General features: G+C 51.8%; 1 protein-coding gene across 3 annotated transcripts in view; it reads left to right on the forward strand.

The window, feature by feature from the left end:
- KIRREL3 (kirre like nephrin family adhesion molecule 3) overlaps positions 1-17,958 on the forward strand; it is a 339,016-nt gene that overhangs the window by 275,621 nt on the left and 45,437 nt on the right. For all 3 annotated transcript variants that reach the window (XM_055695884.1, XM_055695885.1, XM_055695886.1), the window contains 3 exons: positions 4,982-5,139; positions 8,846-8,996; positions 14,411-14,516. In XM_055695884.1, the coding sequence (XP_055551859.1) occupies positions 4,982-5,139; positions 8,846-8,996; positions 14,411-14,516 (415 nt within the window). The remainder of the gene's footprint in view (positions 1-4,981; positions 5,140-8,845; positions 8,997-14,410; positions 14,517-17,958) is intronic.

The following is a 17,958-nucleotide window of genomic DNA, read 5'->3' on the forward strand; positions in this document are numbered from 1 at the left end:
CAGCATGCAGCAGGGACTGGATTTGCAAAGGAGAACGCTCTTTGCAGGGGTTTTTATTGCAAAAGCTTCCGCACAGCAGGCAGCTGTATGCAGATCAGGGCAGTGCCTGGCTACAGTCACCCAGAGCAAGTGTACTGTGATGCCCTCATAAGCTTGACTTGTCTACAAGAAGCAAACATGCCTCTTTGACAAGCCTGCGACGCGACTCTGAATACACAAACACTTTGCTGCACCAGAGCAAAGCTTCCAGATCCACCCTGGCTGCAGGAGAGGGTCAGCTCAGCCAGCTGAATCCCTCCAGGCTGTCTCCCTGGGGCTCCCCGTGCTTTCCTTACTGCAGGGACAAAATACAGGAGTAAACATACCCTTGGTTGCACTTGGCTTCGTCATCTCCATGGGGCCTGGCGTTCTCACCCAGTGCCAGCTCGCTGGAAGGCAACTGGCCCACCAAATACTGTGAGCAAACTGCGGTGGAGGGCTGGGGATGCTTCTGGTCTACACTTAGACTCACTGCTTCAGGGCTAGGAAGCGCCTTCCAATGGTTTGTAGCACATTGCGATCACCAAGAGCATCTTCTAGTCACTGTTGCTTAAGACACAGGCCAGATGAGCTCAGAGCCTCAAGTGCCACAGACCCCATAGGGAAGGTGACCAAGGCATCAGCAACGCCTTCTCCAAGGGATCTCATTCCTCAGGGGGACACTTGTGCCGGGTCTGACGTCGGCTGCATGCTTCTGGCAGATACACGGCTCCGAGCATCCTCAGGGGCTGCTCAGCATCTGCCTCTCCAGCCCAGCAGCTGGGTGGCCCGTCCCCACCGGCGAGCATTTGGGGTTGAATCTCTTTAACACCAGCCCAAGAAGAGGAGATTGGTTACACAAACCCAGCAGCAAGGAGGTACCAGCCACAACAATAATAAAATAATAATTAAAAAAAACAAACAAAAAAAAAAGGCAGTCAGCCTTAATTAGGAAGAAGTAGTGGTGGCTGGAGGGCTTTTTGCTTTCTCCACTTCCAGGAGCTCTCTCCTGCCTGGAGGATCCTGTTCTCTCAATACATACTGCTAATAATTGAGGCTCTGTCTGCTCACCACAACACTGTCCAGCTGCCGGGAGCGTTTAGAGGCATCTCTGTTATTTCTTAGCCAAGGCTGCAGTGTTAGCCTGGGGTATTAGCTCAGCACTAAATAATTCTGCGTGGCCTCATTGATTAATCATACAGTGAAATCTTACAGGGTGGGTCTGTAGGCAGGAAAGCCTCTTAACTAGCCAACTAATTTAAGAAGTTGCTGAATGCACAGCCCAAGAGCACCGCTCGTTTATTTGTATTTCTTTATGCTGATGTGCTATAAAACATGCTTGCTCCAAAGGGCAGGGAGCAGAGACCCCGAGCTGTCCTGCCTCACCCAAGCAGCCCACAGCTATGGAGAGCAGATGGATGCCTGGCCAAGGCTGGTTTTAAAATAGTCAGCCAGCCCTGTTTTGACAGTACATCAGGGGTTTGATGGGGGTCAGCTTGTCATCCTTTCTTTGCAAAGTTTGTCCGCGGTGAAGAACAGTTCTCTAGCTGAGGTTGTGGGTGCACTGGGAGGACCGGGAGACCTTCTACTGGGGCATTGCACCTCCCGCCTCAGCAGGTCTCAGTGCAATGTCCATCTGGGGATAATCTGCCTCAGCTCCCACTCCATAAGCAGCTACGTGTCATCCATCCCTCCGGCTTGTTCATATTCTTGTGGGCTTGAGCCATCACGGATCCCTTCTCGTCCGTTCTCTTTCTAAACCTTCCAGGCACGTAAAGGTTAATTCCATTTTCTTTGCTCCCAGGAATAAACCACCCACCCCAACCCCAAACAACCCTTCCTATTTATATCCCTGTGTTAATCAGAAAGGCTAGCACTTCTGCATCTACATGATTAAAAATTAGGAGGCCGGATCCTGTAGTGGTGCCTTCTATCAGTAACCAATCCTGGGAGCACAGGGATGAATAACAGATCACAGCTGTGTGCTGCTGGCTTCGTGCTTTCCCTTCCTTCTTCTTTCTCCACTTTTTATCCTTCATTCTTCCCTTCCTCCTCCTCCTCCTCCTCCTTTCCCAGGCTGGAGTTTGAATGGGGAAGGAATGCATCCATCCTTCATTTTGCAGTTGATTCATCACCACTTCCCATCCATCAGACCCTCTCCTCCCAGCCAGATCCCCCCCGTCAGTGAGCCTGGAGACCATTACCAGTTCATGGCTATGGGAATAACTGGGGGATGGTAACCACTTACTTGGGAAGATGTAATCAGGACCCGTACCCTCTCCTCCTCCTCTCCTTTAGCAGCTCCCCACATCTTGCTGCTGATCTGATAGAGGAGAAAACAGGAGCAAAACAGTAGGTTAGAAAACAAGGATTTCTGGCACAGGGAAGACAAGTGGCTCCGTGTTTGCCTGCATTAGGTTATCCCCTGTCCCATGACATCCCCTAGGTTTCACAGGCAGCTAAGAGACAGGCTGAACCGCTTTGAGGGGGTGATGTTAAGCCAGTGGCTGCAAAAAAAAAGAAAAAAAAAAAGTCTTCAGCCATCAGTGGGACCAGCCATTTACAAGGCATCAGTCAGGAATATTAAACAGTCCCTCCATTTAATTCCAAGATGCTCTTCAGAGAAGGGCTTGTGGGTTCGTTTTTTCCCTGCTCCACAAGATATGTTTCCAATGTTTTACAAGCTGAGGTCAAATTCAGTTAATAGCTTCGGGGCGGGGGGGGGGAACCTATTGAAAAATACTGGGTGTATTTTAAAAACAGTATAAACCCATCCAGTGAAGAGGGGTCTGTTCTCTTTTGAAAGTGAAAAGAAATACTTCCTTAATAGCATCAAAATGGAGCAGCATTTTCCACATTTTCATATTTCAGGGGCTGACAGATTTCAACTAACCCAAACCACAGATTTTAACTTCTTTTTTCATTCTTGTAGCCGGGGGAAAAAAAAAAAAAAAAAAAAAAAAAGTACATTTTGGATCCATGTAGAAAAGCTTTTTTTCCCCAGTCCCTGGGTTCCACCCACTGAGCTGAAAAATCCCATTACTCACAGCGTTTGGCAGATGTGTGTGTGACCAGTGTTGTGTGCAACCAGCACATCTGCCTTGCCTACAAATCCTGTGCTGATGCGAGCAGCCACCTTTGAATTGTCAGGGAACATAATCCCTTTCCATCTCCCGAATTCAGCCCAGCGCTGGAGGAGCCAGCGAGGAGTTTTTTCAATATTTCTCGGCCAGCTAAAACACCGGGGCAGGTCGGGAGCAGGAGCAGAGGCACGCTCGGGGGTTGCAGAGCGGTCTTTGGCCAACTTTGACATTCGCTCTGCGTGGCTCAGCCCGGTGCCAGCCGCCTCGGGGAGGGGGGGTGTGTAACAAAAGCAGCTCCGCTTTGGTGGAAAATTGGCAGGTTTCCCCCAGCTGTGTCCCCTCGCTGAGGATGCTGAAGGGTAGGAGGTTTTGCCACCTGCTTCTGAACTGGGTGAAGCACCAGTTTCTTCCTGCAGCCTTTGCTGGTGTGAGCTCCTCTGCTTGGGCCGCTGGGGCTGCAGCAGGGATGCCTTTCCGTGGAGTCTTCTACATTTCTGCTGGTTTCCCCGATGTTGCATTGGTCCCTAGAGGTCCTGAAACAGGCCATGAGATGGGTGGGCAGCACGTCTATCTGTAGCAAGGCCAGCATTTGATTTCCCAAAGGACCTGGTTGGGATGAGCTAGTCACACAGCTGTTCGGACCTCTCCATCTTCAGAGCAGGTCTTGCTTAGAGCAGAGCCGATACGGGCAGTGGAGATGAAAGGTCCCCTCTGTAGGATGAAAGGTCAGTCCCTCTCCCCAGCCGAATTTCCCACCTCTTACCGTGCTGGGGGTGTTTAGAGATGCCAGACTTCGAGAGCAAGTCACAAAAGAGGAGGTGATGCTCAGGTGCCCCTCATCGTCTGCTTCCATCCCTCCTTGTCTTTGGCATGACGTGCTTCCCAGCACAAAAAACGGGGATGCCCAGGGGCTGTGTGATACCAGCAAAGCCACAGCCTGTAATAAGGATGCAGCCTCACACGGGCTGTCAGGCGGAGGTGGTTTCAAAGGCAGGTTGAGATCTTAAACGTCTCCCTTGACACCCCTGGCAAAATCTGCTTTCACAGAGGGAGACGCTTAAAAGACTCGCCGTGGCACAAGGAAGTCTGGCCGAACCAGAGGAGTTTCGCAACCTTTTGTGCGGCGAGACAGCAGCACAGAGGATGAGTGAAAGCAACGGGGAAATCAAAGCAGAGCAAGGCAGTGCTCAGAGGTTCCTCCAGCCCCCCACGCCAGAGGGCCGGCAAGGGAGCCCTCTTCAAACGCAAGCCTCTGCAAACCCCGCTCCTGATGCCCATAATAAGCTGTTCCCCCCCACCCGAGTGCAATAGGTAACAGTCCAAACCCAGCTCCCCACCCTTCCACTGGGCATCACCCTCACCTGCCTTCCCAGTTGTAATCAGAACGTGGGTCAAACCAAAGCCCCCCCAGCCCCATACCCTGCATCCAGCAGCAGCCACCTATAGTCACCTGGGGAGGACCAGAGCAGCAGGGATAATTCCTTCACATACTCACCATCCTCCTACAGTTGGCAGCTCAGGGACATCCTAAGCCAAAGGTATTTCTGAATATTTAGTAGCTCTTGGTGGTTTTCTCTACCATGGGCTCGAGCCTTCCTATTGCTGCGAAGCTCAGGCTGGTGTCCCCCTCTAGAACTTCAGCCAGTTTGTGCTGCTGTCGTCCAGCACCTGGGGCACAGCTTTCATGCAAGCAGCAAAAAGCCAGCCGGCTGTACCATGGTCAGATGGGTTTGAGCACTGCCACAGCCCCATCAAAGCCGGCCGCAGAGCTTTGAGGGGTCACAGCCCCGTCCTGGCAGCCCAGACCCCACAGGTAACTCCAGGAAGGTTGGTTTAAGGCTAGCAAGTGACATTGTCTCCTCTCTGCCGTTTCCTTGCAGTTCCTCCTGATGATCCTGTCATTATGGGGGGGCCCATCATCAGCCTAAGAGCAGGAGACCCCCTCAACTTGACCTGCCACGCAGACAATGCCAAGCCAGCAGCCTCCATCATCTGGATGCGGAAAGGAGAAGTCATCAACGGAGCCACCTACTCCAAGGTGAGGCAGGATGGGGCTGGGGACAAAGGCTGTGCCCTTCCCTTGCTTCAGAAAAGCATCCCAGCCCTGACACCACTCTTCACACAGCCCCAAAACATCTGGGGCAGCACCTTGAGTTCTGCAGAGCTGAGGCTTTCACCCTGCATCACCCCACACAGCCTTCCCGATGGAGAGGCTGGGAGGAAAGCGGTCAGGAGGGAGTGAGAAACACAGTCACCAAAATGGGCTTTGCTCAGAATTCGGCTGGTTTTTTGTCCCCCTCTCACAGCTTTTGCCACTTCTCCCCCCAAAAATCCCACCTGGGTGTGGTGACAGCACCACAGAGCCAGCACTGACCTGGCCTTGGCTGTAGCAGAAGCTCTGGATCGAAATGCGGTTGCAGTGACATAAGTCCCCTCCTCTAGCTGCAATTTTTCATCAAAAATTGTCAGGGCTGTTGGTATTTTTTAATTTAAACGGAAAGCTTTTTATTGGGTCATAAAGGAAAACATCAAAGCAATCAGCGGCGTACTCAGAATGGGTACGCACACGTTCTCCTGTTTATAGATGCCTGATGTCTGGTAAGTGCTAAAGACTCGGTAACACTTGACATTTCTAATGAAAATTTCTAAAGAACCAAATTTGAGACATAAAATGGGTCAGTTTGCAGCCATTTGTAATGCAAGCAAACTTCAAAGTCTGGAGTCAAAGGCTCTCAAGCTCCTGAAGATCTTTTAATAAACATTTCACCCTCTGCCACCACTGTGAAGCCTCCATCCAGCCTTGTTCCAGCAACATCCCGATCTGCTCGAAAAAGCAGAGGAGCCAAACCATCATCTTCCTCCCCCTCCTCCTCCTCCTCCTCCCCATCGCTCTGCAGAGCACACGGGTTATCCCAGCCAAAGCGGAGCTTCTTCCTCAGAAATTGCCCCGTCTCCCCGCATGCACCGCAAGAGGCAGCGCTAATTAAAACCAGCGAGAACTGACCTGTCCCTCTCTCAAATCAAGCGGAATTAATTAAAATCGAGGCCATTGACATGCAGATGTTTATAACTTACTCTGCTCACCCCAAACCTCCCCCTCCACTGCAGACCGCTCAGACCTGGCCCTGGGGAGCCAACATTTAAGCCCTTTCCCTTTCAGACCCACAAGTAGTGGGGAGCAAACAGGGAAGCACGCCCCTCCTTTCTTTTTCTTTCAAATATTTCCAACAAAAAAAAAAAAAACTTCCGTGGATGCAGCTCCATCTCCATGCAGTACAGAGATTTCCATGGCATTTTAAGCAGCTGTCAGGGATGGGGAGTCCTGTTCTGCATGGAGGAAGCATCTTCCCCTCCTCCTAGAGTCAGGAGAACCTCCATTTCTGAGGCTGAACCTCAGTTCCTCCTGATTTACTGGAGCTTTCCGTGAGACCTCTTCCACAAGTGCATCCCTGCCACAAGCAGGGCAAAGCGATGCTCCGGGGGTGGGCAGCCAGCACTTGTCACCTGAAGCACCGCAGCCCCCACACACGCAGGAACCCCCAGTTGGATCATTTTTGTGGCTGCCTTAACCTTGTCCTCTCAAAAAAAAAAACAAAACCAAAAACAAAAACAAAAAAAAACCACAAACAGCCTTCAGAAAAACTAACAGTTTGGGGTATTTTGGGAACAGGAGGTTTTGATTTGGGGGGGAGCTGAAAAAACTTTCTTTTTTGAAGCGCCTTCAACCCAGATCTCATTTGAGCCAGATATTCCAGTCAACCAAGAAACAAACCCTGTTCAGGTAACTGATTGCCTAAAACCATTTCTATTGAGTGGTAATTTCTTTGTTTCTCTGAATTCCCAATCCACCAAGTGATTAACATGCAGCCCCCCCACCCCCCCCCTCCCCGCCCCCACCCCGCAATCACAGCCAGGCAGTACAGAATAGCCACAACTGACTGACCACCACCACCACCACCCCCCATACCTACCGTGGTCCCTATAGCCATAGCAGGATCCTGCAGGGTTTCAGGGTTTGGAGCAAACCCAAAGCTCAGGAGCACTGTGGGGGAAAGGTCCTGTGCAGACTGAGGGCTCAGCACCTCCTCAGCACCAAAAGTGGTGCTGTTCTGCAGGGGAAGGGTGCACAGGGTGACAATAAAGCAAGCACAGGGCAGCATCCTTAGCTCCAAGCGCACAGCGTGAGAGGAGCCGAGCAGGTTTGGTGGTTGGAGAAGGGTCACCCACAGCACAGAAAGCTCCAGAACATCTACAGCAATGAGGCAGCTCTGAAGTCAAGCCAGGAAATCCAGCCCACATCACCCCACCTAAAGCAGAGCTGGAGCTGGAGCCAGAGCTTAAATACAGCTTCTGGACCTATGGATGGAGAGCCCTTGGGCAGAGTCCCGAGGTGAGGTTTGTCAGGGAAATTAAGTCCTGCTGGTGCAGTCGGGCCCTGACAATCACTAATAAAGGCGTCTCGTTCCTGCTTCTCCCCAGCTTCTGGGCTGATGGTGATGACAATTTCTGAGCATCGTTCCTGGTCGAGCATGCCTGAGAGGCACAAGCCCATACGCATGAGCACTGTCACCGTGAGCCCAGGTGGCGAGAGCATTAGTCTTCCTGCCACATGTTCTTAATTCAATAAAGCACTTGCTTTGCATTGTGAGGAGGAAATGTGAAGGATACAGACTTGGAGAGAAAAACCACCTGGCGAGGTCTGAAATCCGTAGTTACGGGATGGGTGTATCCATAGATATTTATCACTGTTATCAACGGTTGGGAAAAGCTGTTTCTGGCCTTTCTGGTTCCCGGAGGGTGTTGATAAAGGGGAGAGAGGTCAGAGGAAAGCCCAGAGAATGATTAAAAGGTTGAAAACGGTGCGACACCTCGAGAGCCTCCGAGGGCTTGCTGGGTTTAGTGTACCAAAGGCAGGGCTAAGGGTGACATGACCATGGTCTGTAAGAAAGTGCAGGAGGATTATGAGTTTGATAAGGCAGCACTGATAAAGGCATGGCAGGGCCCCACAGCTGGAAATCAGTCAGATAAATCCACAGAAGAAACAAGGTGCCAAGGCTGAGCAGATAGAGCCGGTTAACCACCGCTGTACCAGGCGCGAGGTTTGGGATCTCCATCACCCTCAGGTCCCCATCACGGTGATCACCAGCATGAGGCGAGCCAGAGTGGTGATGATTTACCACGGGCTGGGCTGGACCACTGCCCAGCAGCCAGGGACCCATGGCCGGGATCAGTCCCGTGCTGCTGGCAGCCGGCATCACCACTCATTGCTACGTGAAGTGGCCCGGGCGGCTTTTTGCGCTCGCCTGGTGTAGGTGCAGAAGGGGACAGCAGATTCCAGAAGCCGCTTGCTCCGCCTGTCCCTCTTCCCTGGGACGGTGGGTGCCCTGTATCTCCCTGGAGCTGCAATTCCCAGGTCTAGGCACAGCAGGGCTGGAGGGAAGCAGATGGGAGTTAAGTGCCCAATTCCCAGGGAAGTGCAGTGAAATTTGTCGGGGCTATTCCCCTAAGGCTTCTAGGCAGATTCCAGCTGGAGAAGGGAATTGTTATTTTTGCAGGGAGAAAAAAAAAAAAAAAAAAGGGACAATAATAATTGTTACAATTGCAGGGAGCGCTGCTTGGCTGTGGAACTGCGTGAGTGAGGGGTAGCTGCGTGTGTGCAGAGCCTGGCGTGACTCCTGGCCAGGGAAAGGGGCCCCTCTCCTGTAGGAAACTGCCTTTTCTCATCCCTGTTTCCCACCCCACAGACTCTTCTCCGTGACGGCAAGAGGGAGAGCATCATGAGCACCCTTTTCATCGCCCCCTCCGACATTGAGAACGGGGAGAGCATCGTCTGCCGCGCCACCAACAAAGCCATTCCCAGTGGGAAGGAGACCTCTGTCACCATTGATATCCAACGTGAGTACCCGGCCGGCGGAGCTACCTCTGGGTACTGTGTGACCCCAGCCCTCTCCATCGCTGCTGGCGTGGCTCGGACTGCAGTCAGGAGCGGGATGCTGGGATGTGGGGGTTTCTGTTTACTGGGATTTACTGGTACATTGATACAGTGAAGTCAGAGACAGAGGTGACCTCCCCAGGGCACCAGACAGACGGGAACATCCACAGGGACAGGCGGCTTACCAGCTCTTGTGTCCTGTGTCCGTGGTTTTGAGCCAAAGCAGCCCCAGCTGCCGTGCTCCAGGTGGCCAGTGGGCATAACACGTGGCCCAGCTGCAGGGTCCCTGGAGCAGGGATGGATCCCAGATGGATCTGGCTGAGCAAGCAGCATCTCTGGACATGGCCAGTAGCAGAGATAAGGCCCATTAAGATTTCTGGTACAAAACGGCTTGTTTCCAGCCTTACAGGCTGTTTGACAGTAAGTTTTTTGTATTGTTCTCCACCAAGATAGCGTGTTAGACACCTAATCGGTGGGAAGTCTCTCTCCCGTGAAATACAGCTAGCGTCAATCACCATCTGATGGGGGCAGGTGTGTGTTGAGAGCCATATCATTTACCCTTTACTGTAAATCTGCGAAGCAAAATCTTCCTTCCTCAAAAATTCACGTTTCACAGATCTCTTCCCTCCTCCTCCTCCTCTGCAATAGCTGTTGCTCTCAGGCTCATCCTGACCTCCCTCCAGACCTCCCTTCATTTGCACACACAATTCCTGCAGCTGTATTTACCAACAATTTGCAAATGCAGGGTGTTCAATATTAGCATGCCAGCTGCTTTCCAGAGTCCAATTAAAACTGGCTGAACAAACTCGAGCACAGCAGAAAATTCACCATTTAAGACTTCCAGCTTTTGCTGCAGGAAGATTAACAGGCTCTTGGGTCGCTGGATAGCATGTCCTGACAGAACCGGCCAGATAAAATGAGATAATAGCATGGGTTATTTCACAGCCGGCAAACAGTTACAATAGCTGAAGACGCGCACACATTCTCACAAGCAACGCCAAGCCGGAGACATCATTACGCTGCTCTGTACAGTGTGGGGCAGGAGACGTGAGCTGAATCCCTGAGCCTGGTGGAATCTGCTTTGGAAAGAGAAAGACCCAATAAAGAACACCAATTTCCACTCCGAGCCATTAAATACTCCATGCTGTGAAAGTAATAATAATAATAATATCCGATCCAGCTATTAAAAATATGCTGTTCTTAATGGGGTCTAATGAGGATATCAATTTCCCTGTGCTGGATGGGTGATGGAGGGATAGGAAAATACCCAGATGGATTCACCAGCCTGCGGTGGGGTGGGCTTCATCCGGGATACAAGAGCTGCTCTAGCTGCTGCCCAGCCCGTTGGGTTTCACTCCCAACCTGGCAACTGGCTGCTTTCACTTTGTGAAGAGCTGAAAGTACTTTTCTTAAGAAAACAAATGATCTGGGCCACTTGTTTCTCTGGAGGAGCTGTCCTGGGCAAAAGCAAGTAGGCTGGGTACCCTTCTGCATCACCCCGGCGATGAAGGGAGGCCCTTCCCGTGGGTCTTCTTCTAACATCTAGCACAGAAGCAGCATCTTGGGGAAGAAAAAAAAAAAAAAAAAAAGTGGTTTCTGCAAGAATAAGGACAGAGGCAGCAGTTGCTGGCTGGTGAGCTTTGCCCAGCCTGGCACAACCTGCTGCATCCCACCCTGGAGCCGGCGCATCTCCACCTCCGCTGTTCACACCGTAGCAAACATCGCCCAGCTGCACGGTTTGAAAGAGACGGCCTTGCAAAATAATCCCAGGGAACCAAAAATAATCCCTCCCAGGAAGCAGCCAGCCTGGTAAATCACTCCTCCTGCATTCGTTTTCTTTTGCCACTCAAAAGAACATCAAAAATGCTCACAGGCAGCAAAGAAACGCCAGGGTGGGGATTCTTTCCTGTGCAGGCTGTATGTGTGTGGTGGGAAAGAGCATCCTCTTTCAGCTGATGCAGAGCTGAAGTTTGGCTCCCATCAATCTCCCGCCGGCACTGCCTGACCATCTTAGCAGCAATGAAATAGCTGAGTCATAAAACCCTCCCCTTGGGGAAAAAAAAAAAAAAAAGGGGGGGGGGGGGAAGGAACTAAATTAAAAAAAAAAAAAAAAAAAAACCAAAGCAGGATCTGTAATGGAAACACTAAGCGACTCCAGCTGGAACATCTGTTCAATGTGATTTCCGTTCCACCAGCCACATCAAAGTCACCCTCCTGCGAGTTATGCGCCGAACATCACAAGTGGGATTAAAATCATGTTTAATAGTTTGATATACCATAAACTATTTATACTGCCAGAGCCCAGTGGCTCTGTGGCAATGCACATCCAGCGTGCCGGGCTGGGGAGGAGCAGGGTTATTGCTTATCCAGAGCCATTTGCTCCGAGCCTCTGCAACACACACGTGCAGTTGCTCATTTTTACACCTCTTTTTTTTTATTTTTTTTCCATGGCAAGAAGGGATTTGACTGCATCTGTGTGTTTTTGCAGGAGGAGGAGGAAAGTGGAGGTGTGTGGAGCGGGGTGGTGAGGGTCTCCTGCTGCGTTTATCCGTGTAGCACCAGGGTGTTTAATTCCCTTTTGTGCTTCCCACTGAGGAACGTGAAAGCCCAGAGCTGAAGAAGCATCTTAACCTGCTTCCAGCTCCTCCTTTCTCCTCATTCAGCCCACAGGATGCTTTTGGATTTGGGGTGGAGGCTGGAGGGGGGCTTGTTTGGGGGTCCGGAGGCGAGAGGAGCACCTGGCAGTGTGAGAGCCAGCACGGTGCCTGCCACCCGCGGAGCTCAGCCCATGACCCCGGCCATCATTTCCCAGGGGATAATTTAAAATAGCGGGATTGGAGGGGTTGCTCAGGTTGCCTCACTGGCTTCGAGGAGCAATGCTGGTCCCCCAGTGCGAGCAGGGATGCAGGGATGCGCGGTACCTGGGCGTGCGAGCATTTGCATGCACGCTCTCCTCCCAGCCGCCTGTAGGCTGGCTCTATCTGGTTCCATCGTTCAAATTAATTACAAGAAGCCAGGCAGGAATTATAATTGTAACCGAGTGGAATTACATTCTGACGAGTTACAATTTGTGTCTCCTTTTTTTTTTTTTTTTTTTTTTTTCCCCCCCCTTAAAATACCCCAAAACACAAACCCACACTATTCGCAGCACTCACCGCCTCACTGTGAAGCTACCACAATATTAGAAAGCCCAATCCCATTTGTGAAAGGCAAGATCAAAGACTTTAATTCATTTCCTTTGCTCTTTTTTCTTTTTTTTTATTCTTCTTCTTTTTTAATCTCTCTTTTTTTTTTTTTTTTATTTTTTTTTTATTTTGAGTGCAGGAGGGAACTGGGCTCCTTTTAATACAAAGAGGCTCCTCTGTAAATCGTAGGCACAGCTACTAAACCATCAAACAATGGGAAAGCTACTAAAGAGAAGTGTGATTCATACTTAACAAAGGAAGGTGATTAGCTGTTGTTGTATAACAATAGGGAAGTGTCAGGATGCCTGCAAATGAATTAGGAGCCCACTATATATCTCTGGGCTGTTAGGTGAGGGAAGCTCATTTATATTCCCAACTGCGCCCATCTTTATTGTCATTTGAATTGCACATTTTAAAATGAAATTAGGGTAAATTGAAAATACCTATAATTTCCCCGTCATAATTTCCCATCAAGAAGGCAGGTGGCTTTGCTCGCAACAAAGCGGGGCTCAGGCTGGGTAAATGCCACCGGGTGTGATGAGGTGGGGACGTGGTGGAGGAGGAGGCAGCCCACTGCCTTGCCCCATCCCGTCTCGTCCAGGCTGCCACCCGGCCAAGGTCACCGCCCAGGCCACCTCCAAGGCTCCCCATGCACGGATGATCCCAACCCATCCCGCACCCAGCGGGGAGGGACAGGCTGGAGTCACACAGGGTTGCGTTGGATGCTGTCATGCTCCCTCGGCACGCCGACGGGCTTTCTGCTTTCCTCTCATCCCCTGCAGCTCTGCCCCTGCCCACCCTTCCCATGCCTTTGCAGGCAGCATCACTTTTTCCTCCTCAGCTCCTCATCCTGGTGAGGTTTCACCCTGCAAAGTGGTACCCAGGGGAGAGGTGGCAGGCGAGCTGGTCTCGCATCCGTATATCCACTCGGAGCCCATACCCTCAAGCCCACACCCTCTCTCCAGCAGGTCTCTCCAGCAGGACCCAGACTCATGTGTGGTGGAGGGAGAAGCCAGAAGAGAAGCTTTCATCTCCATTAAACACAACGACGCTCCTTGGGCTTGCGTTAGAGCCGTGGCTTCACAGCATCCCAGCGTGAATCCCGGGTGCCCACCCGCGCAGGATGCTCAGGGAGGTCCCCTGGGCTGGTGGGCACCCAGCAGCTTCACCCTCCCATCTGCTTGGGCACTGAGCGGGAGGGTGGCTGCTCAGCTGCAGCCTTTCCCCATTTCCCAGCTGGGAAGGATGTTGCTGAGATATTTAGGAGGAGGAAAGAGGCAGCAGGTATGGGTGAACGCGTAACATGTCCTGGTTTCGGATGTATTTTTGCACGTGCTGCGTCAGACTCCCACCTGAAGGGCAGGAGACCCCCTCAACTGGATGGATGAGCTGCCCTCGGCTCCTCTCCACAGCCCCAATGCAGTCTGCAGTGGGACAGCTGGTTCTTCAGGCACCTAGAAAACCTCTCCACCAGGCCATTTCTTCCTGCATTTTCCCTCAAATGAGGTTCCATCCTTCAAACCTGAAGCTGGAGGTCTCAGACCTCATGAAAAATTAAACCAACTCTGAATATTCTTATTCCTCATCTAAACATTGCACCCTTTTCTCGCTTGCTTTCATCAGTTCTCTCCTAAATTTTGTTTGCTGCTAAAGCATTTAGATGCTTATCATGTAAAAAGAAGAAGAGAAACTGAGCACCAGCTGGAAGAACCGAAAGGCCTGTGACACCAATAAGGATTTGGCAGAGATGATTAGGCTGATGAAAGAGCAGAAATGCCACTTTCAAGTTAGCAGATAGACAAAAGATCATCATTACCCAGCAAAGCAGGCAAGTTTATTTCCTTAAACGGGAATCAGAGCCGGCGTTAACATTTTTGAAGTGAAATCCTGCAGCGAACGCTGTGTGCGGCTCCCCTTTCTGTCTTATTTACTCAAGCCCTGCAAAACGAGCGCGGTACGCGTGACATGAGCCTGTCCTACAAAGCCCCAAATATTCTATCATGGCATCAAGGAGTCTCAGCCCCTTTGCCTTGTTTTCTTACAGCTGAATTTTGCTCTTTTTGGGGGGGGGGGGGGGGGGGGGGGGGGGGGGAAAGCAAGCTTCTGAGCTTTTTTACAGCTCAGAAGCCCGGCAAGGGGATGCTGTGCTGTGTCCGTGGGTCGCTCATTGCCCTGTCTCTGTCTCTTTGCAGATCCACCCCTGGTAAACTTGTCCGTGGAGCCGCAGCCGGTCCTGGAGGATAACACTGTGAAGTTCCACTGCTCCGCCAAGGCCAACCCTGCCGTCACCCAGTACAGGTAAGGGTGACCCTCAGCTCCCCCCCAGCCCTCCGCTCAGGGCTCCTCACGGTCCCCACCGCTCCCAGCCATTTCCTCCAGGTCACCCAAGAGCACCTGGTTGTTCTGGCGGTGGGTTCTGGCGGCTGTTCATTTGCTCCCGTGTTAATCCCTGCTGGGGGGTGGTTCTAGCTCATCCCCATGGCCTCTGCCATCCTCCGGCCAGGGGGAGCGATGGCTGGAGCCAGGCAGGGCCCCCGCTCCCCGCGGAGCAGTAGAGCCCTGCTGCGGCGCGATGCTCTTCCCGGCATCCCCGCTCCAACGGCTCCCTGATGCTGCTCTTGCCTTGATGATGTTGTTACACGTTGAGAGGCTCCAATTGCCTCCACGTTGGGCCGTCTGCTACGTTTTGCTGCATGCAGCAAGTCCTCGGTCAGAGATTCATTGGTGCTTTGGAGTGGATTAAGAGGCCTGGCACCGAGCTGGCGGAGCCATCTGTTTGGGGACATAACGAGCAAAGCGCGCCGAGTGAAAAGTCTATTATGGGAAAATTCCTTTTTCTTTTTAATTTTTTTTTTTTTTTTGCATACTCTTTTATGGTTTGAACAATACAACTGCATTGCCGTCTCCGTGTAACCCTTCAGCAACCGCCGTAATACTCCCCAACACCAGCAGCGGGGAGCAGAGCTCAGGGGGGGCCACAGCGGAGCTGCCTGGGCTGGAGACATGGGGTATATGGGTTCTCCTTGAGTGGGACATTCTCCTTGAGAGGGTGGGATCATTGCCACTAGTCGGGGTCTTCAGTACCCCTCCACTGGCCGCAGTGAGCTCAAAGCACAAGTGGTTGAGGGGCTGTTCGGCACTGACGAAGCCATCACAGGGGGGAGCAAATGCATCAGTTGCAACCGCAGCAGCCGCAGGATGAAGGCGGTGCGTGGGGCTCCCTGCCTGCTGAGGCAGTCCCAAGCCTCCCCTGGAGAGTTTTAGCAAGATACTGCAGGGAGCGATGAGCAGGACCCCGAGCACAACCGTACCAGGCAGCAGCGAGGCTCGTTGCTCACTGTGTTGCGTTCGGTGGGTCTCGTTCACCACAGAACGATGGGGTCTGCACCCAGCAGAGTCGCTGCCGGGGGCTGTTGGGTACGGGTATGGGCGTGAGGGCTGCGAGCATTAGAAAACACCTCTTCTCGCAAAGGTTTCTTGGTCTGAGCAGACAAAAATACAGGTATGGAAAGCGGGGCAGGTTGTCACCACGCTTTGCAAGAAGAGCGCATCGTGCTCAGCCTCCTGGCTCCGGGGCTTGGCTGGGGGGGCCCGTGTCTGAGCCAGCGTGGAGCCATTTCCCAGCAGCTGGGTACCCCCAGTCCCAGCGCCGCGATCAGCCGCTCATCACTCCTTCCTGGAAGTTACGAGCGTGCACGCACCGGCACGCAATCAGCTCTGTTCATGCAATCAGCTCTGTTTTTGCAACAGCGTCAGTTGATAATAACAGAGGAGGCACCTCCGGGGACAGGTTACCGTGACCCGCCTCCTGTTAGGCTCATACAGATTAATTAGTACAATCGAGTTCGCTGGTAGGAATGATTCCTTCCAGCTGGATATCTGCTATCAGCACAACAAAGCAATAATTGTGTTCCTAGTTACACAGAAGAGTTATTAATTTGAGAAGTCAATTAATGTCAAAGATACAAATAGCCCTGTTTTCATATTTACAGTTAGGAGGAAAACGAAGCGCATGACAATCTGGGTAAGGATCTGGGCAAACGTCCCACGTGGGTCTTATGCCGTGATTGATTCTGGTACGGTTGAAGGCAAAACAGCGGCCTTTGGCCAAGGAACCAGAGCTAGGCGAAATTTCTGCTCCAAAGACGGGTCACCTGGCCTGATCTGCAGCAACAGGGGCTGTCACATCAGTCCTGCACCCACCCTGCGCCGCTCCCCGGCACGCTGGGGCAGCCTTGAGGGACCCGGTCTGGGTTTGCTCCTTCCTCGTGGATGGTTCCACCCTCTGGGTACACGGCCAGAGGAACGCTGGGTTGCTTTTCTCCTCCAAACAGCAGATGGACGCGCCACGCTGCTCTCCTCTTCGGTGCCGTCTCGTTAGTGCAGGGTTTCTCGTCCTGCTTCATCCCTTCTCACCCATCCCAAGGCCACGTGGCTTGTCACCTTGTCACCTTTTCACCCTTCCTGCTGCCTGAGCACTGGGATTTCTGCTTTGCTGCAAAGGGCTTTTGTGATCTGTTTCTGATGGGCTTTACTATCAAAACCAATTGCACTTTTTTTTCAGGTTATGCTTTCCCTTAAAAGAAATATTTTTTTTGGGGGGGGAGGGGGGAGTGGGGAAGAGGCAAGAAAAATTCAAGCATTTCAAGTTTTTCCTTTCTGCAGTTCCCTTAACATCACACAGGCTTTTTCCCTACCACTGTGACAAGCAAACAGGATTCAGCAGCACTCAGCAGGATTTCCTTCTGCTTGATGGCTCTGATTGATCGAGGGGGATTCATTTCCCTTCCCAAAGATCCCAAAGCTCTTCTCTAACGCTGTAACGGTGACAGATGTTTTGGCACCAAAACTCGGAGCCCTCTGGAGCAGGACACCTGAGCACGGAGCCCCCAGCACCACCCCCGCACTAAGGAGGAGGGAAGGTGGGTGGAGGGGTGGGATGTGTAAAGCCCCACGACTGAGATACTCAGAGGTGGGAAAAGGCAGGGCATGAGCTCAGGGTCGTCCCCAGGGCCACTCAGGACTCCAGCACTGGTGAAAACGAACTTATTCTGCCTTAAAAAAAAAAAAAAATAGATAGAAAGCATGATTTTTTTTCCCCTGTGTGAGAAAACCACTCTTACGTATCTCTTAAGGCTTCCCTCACCCTCAGATAGAGATACCAGATCTTGGTCTTCAGCCGACATTTATTTTTAATACCTCCCAATATGTTTGTCAGTAAACAGCTCTGAACACAAAGGAAAAAGGGCTAAACAACGTAAAACCCCTTTTCTGGGCATAAATCCACAGCCGGCTCCGCAGGGCCATCCCTGCTTCGAATACAGGAGCAAGCTGTCACATGGCTTGAATTTGCAAGGGGCGACGAGTTTCGCATCAGGGTTTGCACCCCCGGTTTCTCTGGCAGGGAAAAGCAAGCGGTGCCGAGCATCCCACCCAAAGGCTTCACCCAGAGATGCTCGGCAGCATCCGTGAACCGTGCTGCTCGTTAGCAAGAAGCAGCTAAGCCAGCCCTGTGGTCCTGCCGACCTGGGGTTCTAAGCACAGCCCCCTCGCTGTCTTTGTTAGGGTGGCAAGAGAAAAGAAACAAAATTCAACACGATTTCCCAAGAGGCAAAAAAAACCCCTTTGCCCCCAAAGCCCTCACAGAGAATACCGTTTTGATGAAATCAAGGCAGCTGCTTTTTTCCTTAAGAGGTTTTCTTCGTGCTCTCTTATATAATACATCAGATAATGTGTAGTT

Source organism: Falco cherrug, chromosome 17 (genome assembly GCF_023634085.1).
Source record: "Falco cherrug isolate bFalChe1 chromosome 17, bFalChe1.pri, whole genome shotgun sequence".
Lineage (NCBI taxonomy): Eukaryota > Metazoa > Chordata > Aves > Falconiformes > Falconidae > Falco > Falco cherrug.